The 19,727-nt window shown below is 26.6% G+C and overlaps 1 protein-coding gene and 1 long non-coding RNA gene across 4 annotated transcripts in view; both read right to left on the reverse strand.

Annotated features, from left to right (window-relative positions):
• Positions 1-1,445: 1,445 nt before the first annotated feature.
• Positions 1,446-19,727, reverse strand: part of LOC129608336 (1-phosphatidylinositol 4,5-bisphosphate phosphodiesterase classes I and II) — a 285,565-nt gene continuing 267,283 nt past the window's right edge. For all 3 annotated transcript variants that reach the window (XM_055519797.1, XM_055519798.1, XM_055519796.1), the window contains 10 exons: positions 12,545-12,690; positions 6,101-6,314; positions 5,235-5,392; positions 3,801-3,971; positions 3,485-3,685; positions 3,095-3,419; positions 2,579-3,035; positions 2,137-2,499; positions 1,894-2,038; positions 1,446-1,817 (listed from right to left, as the gene is read on the reverse strand). In XM_055519797.1, coding sequence (XP_055375772.1) covers positions 1,605-1,817; positions 1,894-2,038; positions 2,137-2,499; positions 2,579-3,035; positions 3,095-3,419; positions 3,485-3,685; positions 3,801-3,971; positions 5,235-5,392; positions 6,101-6,314; positions 12,545-12,690 — 2,393 coding nt within the window. In that variant the 3' untranslated portion in view covers positions 1,446-1,604. The remainder of the gene's footprint in view (positions 1,818-1,893; positions 2,039-2,136; positions 2,500-2,578; positions 3,036-3,094; positions 3,420-3,484; positions 3,686-3,800; positions 3,972-5,234; positions 5,393-6,100; positions 6,315-12,544; positions 12,691-19,727) is intronic.
• On the reverse strand, positions 14,656-15,004 carry LOC129608338 (uncharacterized). Its single transcript, XR_008696886.1, has 2 exons — positions 14,895-15,004; positions 14,656-14,826 (listed from the first exon to the last, which is right to left on the reverse strand). It is a non-coding gene; the product is annotated as an uncharacterized LOC129608338 (long non-coding RNA).

Below are 19,727 nucleotides of genomic sequence, written 5' to 3' on the forward strand. Positions count from 1 at the left end.
CTGTTATAGAAAAATTTTTATATTACTAAAATATTTTAGGAGAAAATTTGTTTTTTTAATATAATATAAACATTATATTGAAAATTTTTTCAAAATACATAATAAATAAATAATATATAATTAATTTTAATTTATGTTACAATATAAATTATTTAAATTTTGAAAATATTTCTACGTAAGTCTTTAAAATATATTTTTAATTTATTTTTAATATAATTTATATTAAATTTTATTTTAATTATAATATTATTTGATTGAATGAATATTTTATTATTGGAAATTGTTAAATTTTTTATGGAAAAGGAATTAGTAAAAATTATTTAAAAATTACTTATTTAAAAAATAATTTTAATTACTTTTATTAATATCAAGAGGAAATAAAATATTCATTTAAAATATGAATTTAAAATAATATTAAAGTAAAAGAGATTATTATGGAATAATAATGACTTTCATTACATTTAAGATTAAATGTGAATGTCATATTGTATACGCATATATTTTATAATATGCATTCGAGATTAATTATAAAAATTTAATTAATATAATATTACATTTAATTAAATATTTAAATATCAAATATTTTAAGAGATATACAAATATTAGAAAAATATTTAAGGACAAAATTATTATGTTATGTAAGTAATTTAAAAAAAATTTTTAGTTTTAATTTTTTCAAATTTGTTTATAATATTTTTTGTAAGAAATAAATTTAAAATAAAAGATATAAGTGTGGAAAAAAATTAAGAATTTAATAAAATTTTTAATATAATTTTAAATTTAATTTAATTTTTTTTTGTATAATGTTGTTTATAAATAGATTTTCAAATTGAATTTTAAATTTAATTATTAAATATTATTTCAACAATTTTAATACATTTTTTATATTTATTAATTTTTTTTTTTGTTGCTTTTTTTTCTATAATTTATTTGTCATATACATTTAGATTTTCTAACAAAACAGAAAAAGAAAGTTACTTATAATTTATTTTTAAGTTTTTTTTGTTTTTTTAATTTCATTGCTAATTCTATAATAAGATTTTTTAAATTTTATTTAGTTTTAGACTTAGTTCTTTATTTGATTCAAGTTTTAAACTAATTAGGCCAAATTGTTGATTTTTTATATTATATTATTCTCTTTTTTTTTGAATTTCTAAATAAAATACGTTTTTTGAATTAAATTTTTAAGTGTTAAAAGTAAGTTTTTTTAAGTTTATTCCATTTTTTTTTTCATTTTGTAAATATTAACAATTAAATTTAAATTCAAATATTCTTATTTAATTAAATTTTTTTTCTTTTGAGGTACGAAAATTTATTTTATTTTATGTTTGAAGTTTTGGTTTTTCTATTAACTTTAAAATGATTTCTTTAAATTTTTAAATTTTCATTTTTTTTTTTTTGTCTTCAAATCAATTAATTTTCTATTAATTAAATATTTATATGCATAGCTAATAAAATTACATTTTTATTTGAGAATCGTTCAAATACTGTTAAAATAATTTAATATTAAATTTCTACTAATTTTTTTATTTTTTTTTTTTTTTTAGTTGAATTTCTTAAATTGAAAATAATTTTAAATTAATTCATTTGCTATAATTTAAAAATTATGATTCCATTGTAAAAGAAGTTGAATTTGAAATTCTATTTCCAGTGGATTGTGAACCACCGATTGCTCCATTTCCTTCAGCTAATGCATCACTTGATAAAGCTGATGTTGCTGTTACAGGTCTATGAGTTGTTGTATGAAATAGTACCAAGAAACCGCTTGAAGAGCCACATGATCTTGATTCTAAGTCTTTTTCGAGAATATTCCGTGCCTAAAATTAAAATTTTATAATTATTATTAATATATTCGTTATTTTATATAAACTAAGAAGATAATCTTGTTATTACTTTTGCTTTATGTTCAGCTAAAGAATTTTTAACAAAATCATGTTGTTTTTGTAAATCTTCACATCTTTTATTATAGGCTTTTGTTAATCGTACTCTTTCTGCTACTCCCCTGTCTACCATTGTACTAGCAACTTCTCGTTTCATTCTATACAAAAAAAATTTTTAAATTTCAATTATTAATTGATAATAGAAAAAAAAAACTATATAATGAAAGTACATATAGAAATTTAAACAATAAACTACCTTTCTAATTCATCACGTGGCCTACGTTCAGCAGCTAAACTTTTAATATCATTACGTCTTGCTTCTTGTAATTGTTCCATAACTTCATGTGTTGCTTTATCTAATGATTGTTTTAATGTTTTCATTTGATTTGCTTGTGAATTTCGTAAAACTTTTTCAGCTGCCGAATAAATTACTTCATGATATTTCTCTTGTATTTCACGATATGCTGTCGAATATTCTTTACAAACTGCTAATAATCTTTCTGATTGACTACGGGTTATTCCGCCAGCGGAACTAGAACCACTTACATTTCTATCACCACTATCTTCACTACTTTCATTAATATCAGCTGGACATGGGGGTACCTCAGCTGTTACATCTCTGTAATATATGAATATTAAAATAGCGTATTAACGAAACGATATTCTAAAATTTTAATAAATTATACAATTAAACTTACAATGTTTTACTACTTAAGCGTTTAATAAATAAAAATTTCGATTTTTTACTTGAACTATCTGTTGGACTAGATTTTTGTGATGCTACTTTTAATTTTTCTTTATCATGTTTTTTTCTTAATGATTCCAATTTTTTTTCCATTTCTAAGCGTTTTTCTCGAATACTTTTGTGTTCGAAAATTTTCTCTAACGGTTCTGCTGTAATTTCTTGTAAATCTATTGATACCGTTGTCTCTAATTGTTTTATTGCTATTGATGATGTTTGTTCCAATGATGGTTGACTAATTAATGGAACTGATGTTGATACAGGTTGTATTAAATGTTCTTGTTCTGAATCACCTGTATGACCATCTGATTGTATTTCAACAGATGTTATACTTGTTTCTGGTATACTAGGACGTTTTGGACTACCAGAAATTGTTTCTTGTGTCTTTAATTTTTTTTCTACTTGATTTGTACCTATAATATAAAATAAAATTTTAGAATAAATTTTAAATTTTTTTTTTTCTATTAAATACTTTGATATGGTCCTTCATCAGCGATTGGTTCAGTATCCTCTGTAAGAACAGCTAATTGTTTATCACGTTTTTCTAATTCACTTTGATATTTTATTGGATTTGCGAGTGCATCAGCAAAATCAGAAAGACCATCAGGAACATAATCCTTAACAATAATACATAAAAATAATGATGCAAGTGTTAAAGGTTGCCCAACTTCATTACGTAGTGTAACATGACGATACCCTGGACATAAACCAATAACAGGTAATACACGATGACCAATAAATTTACCATTTTCTTCATATGCAGCTATTCGAATACTAGCAAGTTCTGGTAGCACAACCTTATATAAAAATAAAAAATTAATTTAATCTCATTTATTTTTTAGCTTCATAATTTTTTTATTACCTTCTTGAATACGAATGGTTCCTCATCAAAAAGTGGATTTATACCATTTTCTTTAACAATTTTTGTACGAAATTTTTTTCTAACTGTATCAGCTGGTAAACCAAACATATCAACTTCAACATAAGTACCAACTTTTTTATCACTTAAAAATTGCCCAGATAAAACAGTGATTGATACTGTGCCAGCAATAATACCATCGACCTAAAGGTAAATAAAAAAAAAACCAAGAATATTAAAAAAAATTTGAAAACTTTTTGTTTTAAAAATTCAATTAATTTTTTTTTTTTTCGTATTCTATACACATTTATAAACATACCGTACTTTCAGCAAATGGATCTAATCTTCTATCTGTACGTCTCATAAATTCAGGTTTTAATAAATATCCACATCTTTCGTTGTATTCAAAAATTCCAAGATTTAATTGCATTGCCAAATCTAATGTTTGAAAATTCAATGCCACCAACTGACAACCGGCATTCCAAAATAGCTATTGCACAAAAAAAAAAATACACGGTACATTATACAAGGAGAAAAATAAAGAAAATGAATTTTTTTTTGGAAAATTATTTTACTAAAAGCAATTTCACTAGTTTTCAGAAATGCTATTTAATTTTCTCTGTTCTTTTGTTCTCTATTTATACAATTTTTATAACAAAGGATATGAAATATCCTTTTATTACAATTGCAGTTGGTTATCATTTTTAAATATTTTGCTTTTGTTAAAAATTTTATGCTCGTAAAAAATAAAAATAAAATGAAAAAATTTTTTAAAGTTAAAATTTCATTATTAAATGAAAAACGATTTTAGATCGTGTAAAAACGATAATTTTAGGGAATAACAACAAAAATTTTCTACATAGACTACAATTTTCATAAAGAGTAAGTTAAAATATATGTATGTATATGTATGGAATGAAAAGTTCAAATTTTAATTGTAGACTAGCAAGATAGCAATTTGAAAATAATAATATTGTTGATCACATTGACCCTAAAGCAATATTATTGCATAGACAGGTGTCTTTTGTGGACCATGTCTTAACAACAGTTTAGGTTTTCCAGGTTATTATAGAGTCAGTAATATAGTTGTCATTTATTTCAAATTGAAGAAAAAATGCTATACATACATATATGTAGATTCTCATAATTAAATTCATATTTGAAAATTAAAGACTAAAAATTCATCACTTTTGAACAAATTATTAAATTAAATTGAAAGTTTAAATAAATTTTCATTCAATAATTAATTTCAAATATTGAGAAATTTAAAAATTTCTGTAGAATAATAAAAATTTTAGCATTGTATAATATAGAGAAATAAAAACGTGAGAAAACAAAAATAAACAATCCGAAAAATTCTTCGACAGCGTTTATGCATCAAAAATTATTCATTAATTTTGTTTGACGTTGTTTAACAAACAAAACTCAAGCTCTGTTTACACATTCAAACATTGGCTATCAATAACAAAAATTATGAAAACAGAAAACATTCTTATCAGGTACTACAGAAAATATTTTAGTTTCTAAAATTTATGATGAAAATATCATAAGAATTGGATGACATTGTATTCAATAAAATTTTATGTCAAAATAAAATTGAAAGATGTTCATAAATTTTTATAAATATAATCAAAATTTTCATCATATTAAAGTTAGTAAGTACATTAAGAATATTTTATGTGTTTACGAAGACTTCACAGAAAGCTCTTACAAAAATTTTAAATCAAATTTTTATTTAATTAAAAACTCTTACCTGTGGCATAAAATTTGAACTATCAAAACGTGTTCCAGCTGGATAAACACGTGACAATTGATGTTTATTATAATTAACAAATTCGATTGGCCGTTCTTTTAATAATGTAGTAGCTTGTTTTTCATCAAATGATGACATTTCATAATAACGACTTTTCTCTAAAAAGAAAAAAAAAAAAAACAAATATATGTATGTATGTATATATAAATTAATTAAATAATAAATTGAATATTATGAAGTGTGACTTTAAGAGAGTGAAAATAGTAAAAGTTGATGTTTTAATTTTTCGTTTTCAAGTTTTTGTTTTTTTTTTTCAATATAAGACTTTGTAATCTTTTAATTTATCTTCATTTATTATTCAATTATCTCAGTCTTATCAAATTTTCAAAATATACAAAAATTTTTTTTTTTTTTTATTCTTTGTGTATTAATTAATTTTTAATTACTATGCAAACTTTCCCTTCAATATCTTAATGAACATCATAATCAAATTTCAAATATTAAATTCATTTTCATTTTCATGAATATTCAAAACATAATTTTCTTTACTACCAAAATCATATGCATATACATATACATATGTACATATATATATATCTTATGTTATATGCAAGTGGTAGTTAGTTATATATGTATACATATATTAATAAAATTCTTTTATATGAAAAATTCATTTCCTTGCAAAATCTCTTATAATTTTCTTCTACTCTTTATTTCAAAAATATACAAAACAAAATAAGAAAAAAAAACTTTTTTATAAACTTTCATTTTATGAAATAATCAATTTTTTCAAAGTTATAAAAAAAAAAATAATTTAAAATTGAAAACTGAAATATTTTTTTTTTTTTTTTGTGTGATTTACTTACTTTCAGCATTTTCAAATGAACTAAAATGCACTGGTTGTACATAATTAACTAAAGCAGAAATTTCTGCACCAGCTTCTGTTTCTTTTTGTGATTTTTCTGATGGTGGTTCATTACCACTTGGCGGATTCATTGTACTATTTGGCATTGATTCTTCATCACTTGTACTATCTGTATCTGATGAACCAGTACTATCTTTTGAACTTTGACGAATTTGCTAAAAGAGAAAAAAGTGAAAACAAAAATATGAAAATGAATAAATGTTTAATATTTTTTTCTCATTTTTTTTTTATAATTACAGTTTTAATTAACGATTCAATGATTTTATATTGAAATTTTAATTAAGTGGTGTTTGGAATATAAAATTGATTAGAATATTAATATACTAAAACGTTATTCATATTTTCTATGGGTTAGAAGAATTTGAAAAAAAAATTATTACTATGACTTTTAATAATAATTATAATCGCGATCGTTTTGAATGCCGAATTTCGTACTTTCGATATTCAAAAAATTCGCAAATAAAGATTTTAAAAACTTAAAATCGCAGAGCAACAGTGCACCACGACCACATATAAGGATCTATTGTGCGTCCCCCCCCCGAGTGCTGGCCAGCACCTCCCCCCTCCTGTGAGCAAGAGCATCACACTGCCCCAGCAAGACTTCTACAGCACTCCGACCGTCTTATTTCTGATTTCTTCCTTAATTCCCAACGAATAGTATATGGTCCGATTCCGCAGAAGGGCTCCGGCCCAAGAAGATTTCCTTCCTCGCCCATATGCGGTCTCATTTTCTTCCTCGCCCACATGGCTCGGTGTCCAACACAGTGTTCTCAAGACAGCCCCATACTGCCGCAGAGGATATTGCCCGGCTATCGGACGTAATCTTTATCATTTGTCCCCGATACCTCCTTTCCAGGCTAAACCGCATGCACAATTCAATGGCGTGCAACTCGGCCTGAAACACACTCGCAAAAGTTCCCATAGGTTCGGAAAATTTGGTTCTTGGCCCAAACACCCTCCCATCCGTCCCCATACTAGTTTTTGACCCATCTGCGTACCATCTGATAACGTGTGTTCTCACTGGGCGACCTAAAAAGTAATGCTCCCAGTCCCTCCAGTTACTCAGCAACAAGGCAAAATTTTTCTCGAAGCTGTGTCTCCTTACCATGTTGTCCCTAGGCATCTATAGGAGCGGAACCTCCCTGACAAGACGACCTCGATCCCTCACTCCGATCATTCCAACTCCATTTCTCCCCAACCTGAAAATGGCAGCCTTCGTTACCATCTCTACAACGAGGTGCAAAGGGGTTTGTCCCAAAATCAACTCCATTGCCGCCGTCTGACAATTTTTCATATACCCTGTGATGCAGACGCATGCGAGTCTCTGCAATCGTTCCAGGCTCTTTCTAGCCGTACTAAGTGCCACCTTTCTTTCCCATGCCATTGCTTCATAAGTCAGAAGCGGCGCGACCATCGTGGTATACATCCACAACATGAAAGACCGCAAACCATAAGTGCCCGGGTTGTCCGTGTACATACACCTTCTTCGTGACTTCGCCAAAGAAGCTTGGAATCAAATACCACTCCCAGATATTTGACCTCCGATTTTCTCTTTACAGCCGCTCCGCTCCGCGCACGTGAATTATGCATAGATGCTTCAGCTTTCTTCTCCTAGTAAAAGGCACCAGGGTTGTCTTGTTAAGGTTAAGCCTGGTAGATGATCCTAACATGTCATAAATATATTCTTCGTATGACGTATACGCGTTTTTGAAAATGATTTTAGTTTAGAAGTACGTACGTAAAGAGATGATATTAGATATAAGTAGGTTTTGGCTGTTGTTGTTGTAGTGATTTCGGGACTGTTAATTTCAACAAACAAGTATAATATTTTTCCGCGAATGGACCTTTTTATATCATAAAATAAATATAATTTAATTTTCATAAAATATATTAGTTTAATAAAAAGTTATTGAGGAACTAAAAATAAAAGAAAAAAATTTAATTCTATTAAAATTTATTGCATAACTACTCGTACATTATGTATAAAACTTATTAAAATTTTCAAATCTTTTAGTCTTCTTAAAATTATGTACTTCGTATGTAGATGAGTAAGTCTATATACCGACATAAATGTATTGTACCCACTTATATATATAATTTGCGGAGCACACGTCTTTAATCTACGTTTAAGGTATAAAAAAGTTTTTTAATTAATTTTAAAGAAAAGTAAAAAAAAAATAAAGTTGCAAACACAAATTAAAAACAAAATGAAGAAAAAAATTCTCGCTAAAAATTAGTAAATAAAAAAAAATTACTTTTTGGCTCTTTTATAATTTAGAAAATATGATTTATCAAAAGTTTTCATAATCTGGAGGGAATAAATACGTTCCTTGTTTGGTTTTTGCTTTTTTTTTGTTGTGTTAAAACTTTTAAGTCAATTTTCTTAAATATTTTTATTTATTATGTTGAAGTTTAAGTTTAGGAAAATTAATTTTAGTTAATATGTTAGAAAATTTTAATAATTTTTTAAGAGAAATAAATTTATGCGGTGAAATAATTAATTAAATTAATCTAAAATTTTGTATATTCTAATTAATATCAACAGTTATTAAAAGAAAAAATAATTTTCAAAACTAAATTATTATTGCACTCATACGTTCATGCCGCTTTGTTTTAATATGAAAGAAATAATAGTTTCGACTTCATTAATGTAATTAAAATTCACAGATTCGAGAGTGTGAATTACATTAAAATTCACACATTCTCGAATTAATTACACCTCTTAAACGAAATTTTAAATTTATCAAAAAGGGTCGCCTCTGTATATAAATTCCTAAAATATGACGTTTAAAATACACTACCTGTGCGCGTCACTGTTTGCTTGTAAGGAGAATCCGCCTACAATTTGACTCTAAGTAGGTATAATATATAAGCACTTCAAAAACTTAGACTAGTTAACTCATTTATACATTTAATTACAGTTTCTACTTAATAACTGCATGATAAGCCTGAACTGGCAATTGGTTTGTGATAAGGTACATATACTTCATTAATATAGTTATCTTCATTTGCGAATCAACATTAATCCTTTATTGGGAAAAAGTGTTTAAAACGTATTATATACAGTAGTTTACCAAAAATAAAAATACCTGAAATTAATAGACTATTACAGCAACTGATAAGTAATGACCCGACTTTAAGAGATTCACATAGCTCAATATGTAGAAAAATTAAGAAAATGGCTAAGATAAGAGAAAATTCTACAACGACATAGCAAGTGATGCCCAAATAGCCGCAGAACAGAATAATGCTCGACTGCTACATAGAAAAATAGATATTCTCTCAAACAAGAATCACCAAAAACTAAGACCTATAAAGGATAAGAACGGCAGTCTACTCACATCAACCCAAGAACAGCTGAGAAGATGGAAGAATTACTTTGCAGAAACCAACACACATGCCCAAAATACAGAACTCGAAGACCAAGAGCCAAATATTAGAGAAGATCCTACCATTGAAAGAGAGGCACCAACCATAAGAGAAATAGTGGAGGTAATCAGAAAGCTGAAACTCAATAGAAGAGAGGAAACTGACAGTATTCCGGCAGAGCTGTTTAAAGCAGGAGAAATTACAGCAGCCAACGCACTGAAGCCAATTATAGAAAAGATATGGCAAGAAGAAGAAATCTCTGGTGATTGGAAAAGAGGAGTAATAATTAAACTATCTAAAAAGGGCGACTTATCTGAATGCCGAAATTGGAGAGGCATAACAGTGCTAAATAATGTAACAAAAATAATAGCCCTAATAGTACATGCCAGGATTGTGGATAAATTAGAAAAGAATTTAAGAAAGGAACAAGCGGGCTTTCGCCAGAACTGGAGCTGTACCGAACACACAAACACTATAAGACTAATTATCGAGCAATCAGCAGAATGGAACAGTCCTCTGTACGCAGCTTTCGTCGACTTCGAACGTGCCTTCGACACGATCAGGCGAGACGCAATCTGGGTTGCGCTTAAGAAAAATAGAATCCCTACCAAACTAATAAAACTAATTAAGGCGCTTTACAACGATGCCGAATCAGTTGTGCTACACAATGGCAAGATCAGTTCCCCAATCAGAACAACAGTTGGTGTCAGACAAGGATGCCCGCTATCTCCATTGCTGTTCGTCACAGTACTAGATAAATGTATAACGGAAACAACATCACTACGAAAGGGAATCAGCTGGCAGCTCACACATAAATTACAAAGCCTGGAATATGCCGACGACATCGTTCTACTGGCTCACTCGGCCGAAGATATGCAGCACATCATAAACAAATTGGTTGAAAGAACAGAAATAATTGGTTTCAAAATAAACAACAATAAACAGGTGCGCATTTAGAAGGCTATGGGCAACCTAGAAGTCAACTCAAATAGCACGCGGAATCAAAATAAGAATATTCAACGCATGTGTTAAATCAGTGCTGCTTTATGGAAGTGAGACATGGTTGGTGTCCAAAGCTAACATGCAAAAAATACAGGTCTTCGTTAACAAATGCCTCAAAATCATATGTAGAATATTCTGGCCAAGAAGAATTATGAATCAAGAACTATGGCTGATGACAAAATAAGAGCCAATAGAGACACAAATTAGAAAGAAAAAATGGAGATGGATTGGCCACATTCTAAGACGCCCAATAACATCGGTTACATGTCAAGCTCTGGAATGGGGGCCCCAAGGTCGAAGAAATGTGGGAAGACCAAAAGAGACTTGGGAAAGAAGTGTGCACAAAGAAATAGAACAAACAGGCAAAACATGGGCACAAATAAAGAGACTGGTACAAAACAGAGATAACTGGAGAGACTATGTTGAAGCCCTATGTTCCCTAGGGGAATAACAAGGATATTAAAAAAAAAAAAAAATAGACTATTGCACCGCGAAAAGACACAAACAAAATTGACCCAGTTGAAACTTTTTAGCAAATTTTGAAAAGGATCACAACCTGATTTAATGAAAATTTCTGCAAAACATTTAAACAGTTTACAAGAGACCCGACAAATAGCAGAGAAATATAACATAGAACAGTTTGTAAATTCATCAACAAAAAGTCTATGAAAGGCTGCTCCCAGTAAAAGTTGGAGAAAATAAAATTAATGAGCAAAATGGGGTGTGTATAAATGGGGTGTGTATAAATTATTTATTGGTGAACGTTCAATTAATATAAATAGTAAAAAGTGAAATTTAAAAGCATCGTTTTGCAAAACGTAAAGCATACCTAAAATTTAGGTATCACCAAGCAACAAACGACGAGAATAAAATATGACATGCAGTAAATAAATTTTGCAGTGAATAATAACGGCATCAGATAAGTGGTGAAGTTTAAATGTCGCGGCGCTTTAATAATATCATCGAAAGACCTGAGCAAAGAAGTTAAAATACAATTTGCTAAAGCCGCCTTCATATCAGGATATCTGGAAGATATTATCTGGAAGAATAATTCTATAAGAATCGACAGTGAAATCCTAGTATACAAGACTTGTGTGAGACCAATTCTAATCTACGACATAGAAATGAGGGCAAATACTATAGCAAGACACAGAATAAAGTGCATGTCGTAGAAATATTAAGTTACGCAGTCTTTATCTATACCGAAAATATTTTTAAACATAAAATTACTCCATTATCATCAGTTATTTTAAATGATTACTTTATAGACCTGTCTTGTATAACTTTCAACATGACAAATTTATTTAAGAAAACATCAACAATTTCTACCTTCAAATTTTTTTTTTTTTAAATTGCCGATTTGTTTTTGATAGTTTTTCAATTTTATTTATTTTTTACTTAAAATTGCAGACGAAAAAATTATTTTTTTTATTAAAATAATCTTCTTGTGTTATGTCAACCACAATCAAGTTTATATTACCTATCCTACCGAAATACATAAAATGTTTTTTAAAAGTACATTTTATATTATGCACAATCAACCACACTCATTGAACTCTATACAATTGACTATAAGAACTATTTATAATATTTTCTTTTAAAATACCATTATTATACAGAATAATTTTTATTCTTGTATACACACATTATTATTTGAATTCCCTGAATCCCATTTAAACTCTATTCTGACACCAAATCGGAATTCATTTTTTTTTTCTTTTTCTATATCTATATATGTATATATGTATATGTAAATCCTTAACTTATTTATATAGGATTTTACAATACCAAATATAAATTTATTTTTAAGTTTAATATACTTATATTTTCTGTCCTAAACGCTTATTATATGACTATGTCTATTTGTATAAAACTCATATACTTATGTATATATATAAGTTAACATGACATTTCTATAACAATTTTCATTTTTCTTTTGTTATATAATAAAGTTTTTTTTGTATATATACATATATATTTATAAAAATAAATTACATATGTGTTTAAAACTCACCTGTAGAGATGGCGGATGATTCACAATATCACCATTTCCAGTTATTGTTCCAGCAAGTTGTACACCAGGTTGAAAATTTCCTAATTCATCTTGTTGTATTGGAATACCACCAGCGCCTCCTACTTGTTGCTGCCTTCCAGCATCAACTATATCAAAAAATCGAAAAAAAAAAGCAGTGTTATATTTATATAGAATTTATATGAGAGAGAGAGAGAGAGAGAGAGAGGGAGAGAGGAAAAAGGAAAAAGAGAATTTTTTTTTTTATTTATTGAGTTTGTTGGTATCATCAAAGCATAATTTTTATATTTTTATTTTCTTCTTTTGTTTTCTCAATTTTCTTGCTATTTTTATAATATAAAGAGAAACCCTATATTATAGTCCTCTTATTCGTTGCATTGTCAATTTTATACTTTGCTTTTATACAGCTAAGATAACACAGAACAAAACAAAAAATTATTGGATTCAATTATTCATTTGATACAGCCATGTATGAAAGTAGAAAGAAAGTACAAAAAAAATTTGAGAAAACTTCTGTCATTTTTCGTTTCATTCTTATATACAAAAAATTTTCCATTTCTATTTCAATATTATTCTTATATAAATACACCTATATATGTATATTATATAAATGATATATATAACTAATTTAATGATTTTCATATTCAAAAGAGTAACCAACCGCACATTGGAAAAATGAAAGAAAAACAAACCCAAACCAAAAGAAATATGTGAAGATTTAAAAAAAAAAAAAAACAAAAAATTATCCTTGCTGTTCATATGATATGGCAAGGATTTAAAAATGTGCGGTTGAATAGATGATCCATATACACACATTTATACAAATTGTCCTTGGATATATGCCGGGATTTAAATGTACTTATCAGGTTATGGTTTTTTTTTTTTGTTTTTTGCAATTTATATTTGGAATCAAATATGAAAAAATTATTTGAAAAAGAAATTTTATATTTTTGCTCTTTAACATTTCGGTAAAATTAAGGATTATTGTTTTTTTTGTGAAATAACATATTTATTCTTTTGTCTGGTATTATTTAGATAAAAGTTTGTATATAAAAAGAAAAATAAGGTTAAATGTGGATATTGAATGCATGTCCAAAAGTATGTTTGAATGTAGAGTTGGTTAAATAAACTTTTAAGAGAGTAGTTTGAAAATTTAACATTTTTTTTTTTGCTTACATATGAAAATGGTTAAAATTGAATAGGTTAAATTTTGATTGTACTCAAGTAGAAAAATTTATCGGGGGCTCCTCTTTTTTTTTATTGATTTGAAATTTTTGCAATTAGATTTGAAATGTTTTTTAAATATATAGAATTTAATTGCAATGAGATTAAATTGAATGGTATTTTATGGTTAAAAACTTTTAATTTTCGAAATATAAATTTGAATTTTTGCAAAATTGACGGGTAATTTGATTAATTTCGAGAATAAATGTGATGTATAGATAATTGGAATTAATTCAAAATTTTAGCAAAATTAATTTTAATGAAAAAAAATACATGAATTTCCTAGTTTATGAGCAATCATTGGTATATATATGTATAATTATACACAGAAAAAAAAGAGTAGAACATTTAGCTAAAACAATAGTATAAATCACCTAATGAAATGCTTGATTTTCAGCCTCCTAAACTATTTAGCTACATTGCCTAATTTAAATTAGCTGAATTTACTTTTTAATAATTAGGAAAATTACCAAAATAAATTTGCTGATTTATCTACAATACTAGCTAAAACACCTAAAAAATTAGGTGGATTAGAACTAAGCAAATAGTCGGTTCACCTAATCATTTAGTTGATTTATTTTAAAACCTTTTTAAAATTTAACTAAAGAAATAGGAATTTCACCTAAATAAGTAGTTAACAAATATTCTCAACAATAGATAATATACCTAATTATTTAGTTAGAAAATAGAAAATATAACTATTTTTTAGTTAATTATAATAGGGTTTTTATCTATTATATTAGAAAAAGTATCTAAACAAATTAGGCTCTTTTCTAAATTTATTTAGGTTTAATCCTGAAAATAAAAGAATGCTATAAATTAAAAATTAAGTTTTGCTTCATAAAAGAGTAATTTTATTTTGTTTAATATTTTTTTAGTTGTTTCACATTATTTTTAATGTAAAAAGAAAAGATTTCTGTCCATCTACAATAAATTGAAGTTTCCCATTGCTTTTTTGTTTCGGCCACGTATGTAAAATTTTACCATTTGTGGTTTCAAAATAGCATTTAATAGAATAGTGGTAGTATAATTTTTACAATCTATAAATCAAAAATAATAATTGTTATAGAACTTTTAAAAATTAGTCAAAATTTATTTTTCAAATTACCTTTGAATATCTTGTTATAAAATTGATAAAAGTTTAATGTTTTTCTGATCCTTCCTTTTTATAATTTTAAGTTTAAAAGATTCCCATTTCGAAAGAGTAACAAATTTTTCACTGAAAATGTTTTCTCGAAGTCAAATTCAATCTAAAATACATTTGAATATTTTTGGTTAGTTAAACAAAATAACTTGATTATATAAAAACTTACCAAAGAAGCTCCAAAATTTTGTTTTATAGAATAAGCCATTAATTAAAAATTTCATTCGAATATCCTACTATGTTTTCTGCATAAAAAGTTGTTGGTATTACTTTTAATACGATTTTCACTGTTATTATTTCTTGACTGTTTGAAATCTTGAAAATGTAAACTATGCTTGTTTACTATACGAATATTCACCATATACTAGCTTCTTTTCAAATACTTTAAAAATTAGAATACAAAAAAAGTAGCGGTATTTTGAATTTTTTTCTTGATAAAACAAGTGCTTTTTTCTAAATTCAGCTAATGTTTCCGATATTTCAACTAATGTTTTAGTTAATTCCTCTTTAAGTAAAATAATGTGGCCGAATTAACTGAAGTTATAGCTAAAATATCTAGAAAAGTAGTTATTGAAGAAGAAAAGTAGCGGTACTTTGGTTTTTTTTTTCTAAATAAAACATTTTGATCTTTTCATAACTCAACTAATGTTTTCGGTAGTTCAGCTAATGTTTTAGTCAATCTTTTGATATAAAATGAAATAGCTGAATCAACTAAAGTTGTAGTCAAAATATTTAAAAATGTAGTCATTGATTAGGAATTTACATAAAAACTGTAAACTTATTTTTTTGTTTTCTTTTCTAAAATAACTAAATGTTTAGATGAAATATCTAATTAAATTAGTTGAACTTTTTCAACTATTTATTTTAGATAATACATCTAAATGAATAGACAAATCACCTAATCTTTTTAATATTGCATTCAACTAATTCCAAATAGTTGAGCCAGCTAATAGTGAATTTTAAAACAACTAAAGGAGTTGTCAATACTTCTAATTGTTTATATAAAACACCTAATTTGAAACCAGCTAATTACGATTAGTTGAAAAATCTAATTCATTTTTTTCTGTGTAGAAAAATTTCAGGTTAATAAGCCTAAATTTATAAGAAAAAATATTTTGTTGAAAATTGTCTGGTAATCCTAAAATTTCAATAAATTTATTGTGAATTCTAGTAAAACTATTGTGAATTATTTTGAAATGATCGAATTCCATACAATGTTAGTTAAGATTCGAATACTACTTATCTCTATTGTTCATTTAACCAAATATATGTATTTGAACTATCATAGAGATGAATTGACCGAAAGAGAGACAAATGGATACGCAAGACTATATACCATTAGCTCAGTTTATTCTTAAGTGAACAGCTTAACAAACTAACAATAACTCACATTTTAATATCTGAGCAGCGGCAACTAAAATATAAAAACATTGGTCCTATGTCAGGCGGCAGTGAAATTATAATTTTATTAATTTCATTATTAAGAGCTTTTCTTTTTCCCCCAAAATACACACTACTTTGTATTTTCAAAAAAATAATAATAATTTTTAAGAAATTTTAAAAGCAAATAATTTTATTTTCAATTTAAACTACTTTAAAATTTAAAATACCTTTTAATTTTTCTTCTTCAAATAAATTTAACAATGACAATTTTCTTTTTTTTTTTTCTGTTTGCTTTCTTTAAATGCATCAATGAAGGCTTAAGGATGCAACTTTTGAGACAAATTTTCTTTTTTCGTCTTATATGAATTTTCACATTGCATTTTTTTTTTTTTTTTTTGGTTTTAAAAATTTTCTTTATTTCTTTGACTGTTTCTCTTCTCTTGAAAATGAGGCGAAAAAAAAAAAAATTGTATAGTTATTATAAATAGCTTGACAAGAGCTATCAAACCTAGTAACTGAACAAGTATAATGGTGAATGTATCATACTCTTACACACACAATACACTCTAAGTTAATAAAGAAAAAAAAAATGTATATATATATAAAAGAAAAACTGGGAATAAGGATAAAAATGATGGAAAATTATGCATGCATATGGCATGACAATGACGGGAATAATAATGGAAATAAATTTTCGAAAAGAGGATAAGAGCATCATATTATAAGGAAGAAAAAAATGAGAAGGAAAATATAAAAGGATTCAACTTTTTTTTTTTAGCATTTATGACAAAAATTTGTAGCTGTTATTAATAAAATTAAATTTAAATAATAATAAAAGTTAAAAAAATTTATGGTGGTTAGTCTTAAAGTTTTATAAGAGTTTAATATTAAGATTATAAGCTGTTATATTCTTATTTTCTTTTTAAAACATCTTCTGTATAGAAGTATATTGGTATAATATTTCGATAATGAGGAAATTTTGAACAGAATAAAAAAATATGTGTACAAGTTAAAGAAAATTATTGCTGACTAATAATAGAAGTTAATAGATAAGAATCTTTAAAATTTGTTACCTAAACGGAAATTTAGTACGAGGATTCGAGTTCATCAGAATATTAAAAGAATGCAAAAATTTTTTTAAATTACATTAGATAAGGAAATTGATCTATTCACTGGCTTTACTCTTAATTTATTTAATATTTAAAATTTTTCATAGATTCTGTTAATTTTATTTTATTAAATGCTTTCTTCGATTAAATTAATTTTAATTATGTATATATATCAGACGAATTGCTTAGGCTAAGCATGAATTATCATGCAAGTTAATAGCTCACTAAAGAGCAAAAACAATCATAATTTAAACGCGTAAAAGGCGACTATCGGATTGCCTAGAAAATTTGTTATAATTTAATGGAAGGAGAGAAGGATAGTGTAAAGACAGAGAGTTAGTAAGGGTTAGAGTTTATGTTAGTATGAGAGATACAAAAAAATTTCGACTTAGTTTTATGGAAGAACAAAGAGAGTATGAATGTTGGAGCGCCCTTACGAATACCAAGATCAAAAGAATTACAGTTAAAATTGGCGGTGATTTAGAGAAGATTGGCGGAAGAATTAGAGTGATGACGAACATTGAAAAGCTATACCGAACTCAATTTGCTCGAATTCTCGCTTCAAACGGCGAAGCAATATTCTCCGAAACAAGTTGATGAATAAATGCAAAACTATTAGAAGGGAAAAGAAAATATCCAAAAGTAAATGTTAATACTATCCGGCCTACAAAGACAACGACTACTCAAAATAGCAATAGTCGGATCAGAAAACTAAATCAAGCTGACCCCTAAAGATTATCGAAGTATCTTATCTATATGTATATCTATAAAGCAACGGATTAGAGACTTGATGCTTTTTTTATGCCTTACATTAAAAATGTCACAATTTTTTATTACATCATGCGCGTGTAATTATTTTTTGAACCAAATGTAAATTATTTTAATCGGCAATTGCAGTTGTTTTAGTTATTTTATGATATTGATTTTGTCAGTTGTAATTTAACAGTTAGGTGTTTATTTTTATAAGGTAAAGATGTTATAAAATTATTAAAATTATTTATTAACTGTCGGGTGTCGGACGTAAGATGGGCCGTACATTAAACATTTAATTCCGAACCTAACAAAGTAGGAGTGAGTAGCAATTCGGGTCTTAAATGAGATCACAAGAATTTCCAAAACTCTAAACTACTGTAAATTACCCAAAATAAAAAAAATATAAAGTTTCTAAGAAAATGTACGAATTATTATAATTTTATTCAAAGAAAACCATTTTTATTCACATTTTCTACTGTCTTTTCTTACACATATTATCTATTACAGCCGCACGTAAATCATGCAGCTATATATATGTATATGAAGTGATTCTTTTTCACCTGTTTTTATTTCATAAGTACACATTTATTCATAAAAACAAAGAAAACACATCATGATCATGACAATGCATAAATAAATAATGTATGAGAATAAAAGGACATAACATATGCAAATGTACTCAATATTACTATAGAAGCTTTAAAATCTTTGACAATTTTAAAGATAAAGATTCTTAGGAGTTATTATAGTTTAAATTCTATTGGAATATGTCAAAGATTCTTTACTTTTGTATAAAGACAATAAAAATGAAATATAAAAAAAAATTAATAGTTAAATTATACGATTGTACATATGCAAATATTTAAATTCAAAGATATTGTTTTTGAAGAAAATTCACGGTGTCACAATAAGTACGTGTCATAAAATGGAAATTTTTATGTATAATCTCATCTCTAAAAAGAAACTCACTAACTATTTTCTCAAAAAAACTAAAAACTATAATAAAGTCGATAAATATGTGAAACGATTTAAAAATGAAAATTGAGTTTGTGCGAATGAGCTTTGATGTATAGAACAAAATAACAGAATTATAGTTGAATTTAAAAGCTTGCTTATAATTCTTAAACTATTTATACGATATTGCGTACAGAGTGGATTATGTGAAATATTATTGTATATGCTTTTGATTGGGATGATTGGAAATATTAAACTGGCAGAATTTTTCTAGACTTACAGGTATTAAACTTTCTACTTGAGGTTAAACAATGAAAATTTTTTCATAAAATTGCAACAAATCACAAATTTTTTCTCCTCAATTCAAATTCGGACCAGGAATCACTATCACTTTCTGGTCGGAGACTGACTGAAGTTTCACCGCAATATGATATTAAAGTGGAAAATTTCAAGTCTATTCGGGCTCTTCAAAGCTTTTAATGAAAACCGTGTTAGTTATTAATCTGTTCAGTCGCTCGGAAGAAAATTTTTTTTCCTACTATTTTTCCCAAAAACATTATTAACATTGAAACTAGAACTTTGTTATGTATGGTTGATA

Source organism: Condylostylus longicornis, unplaced genomic scaffold (genome assembly GCF_029603195.1).
Source record: "Condylostylus longicornis isolate FDR11 unplaced genomic scaffold, ASM2960319v2 ptg000031l, whole genome shotgun sequence".
Lineage (NCBI taxonomy): Eukaryota > Metazoa > Arthropoda > Insecta > Diptera > Dolichopodidae > Condylostylus > Condylostylus longicornis.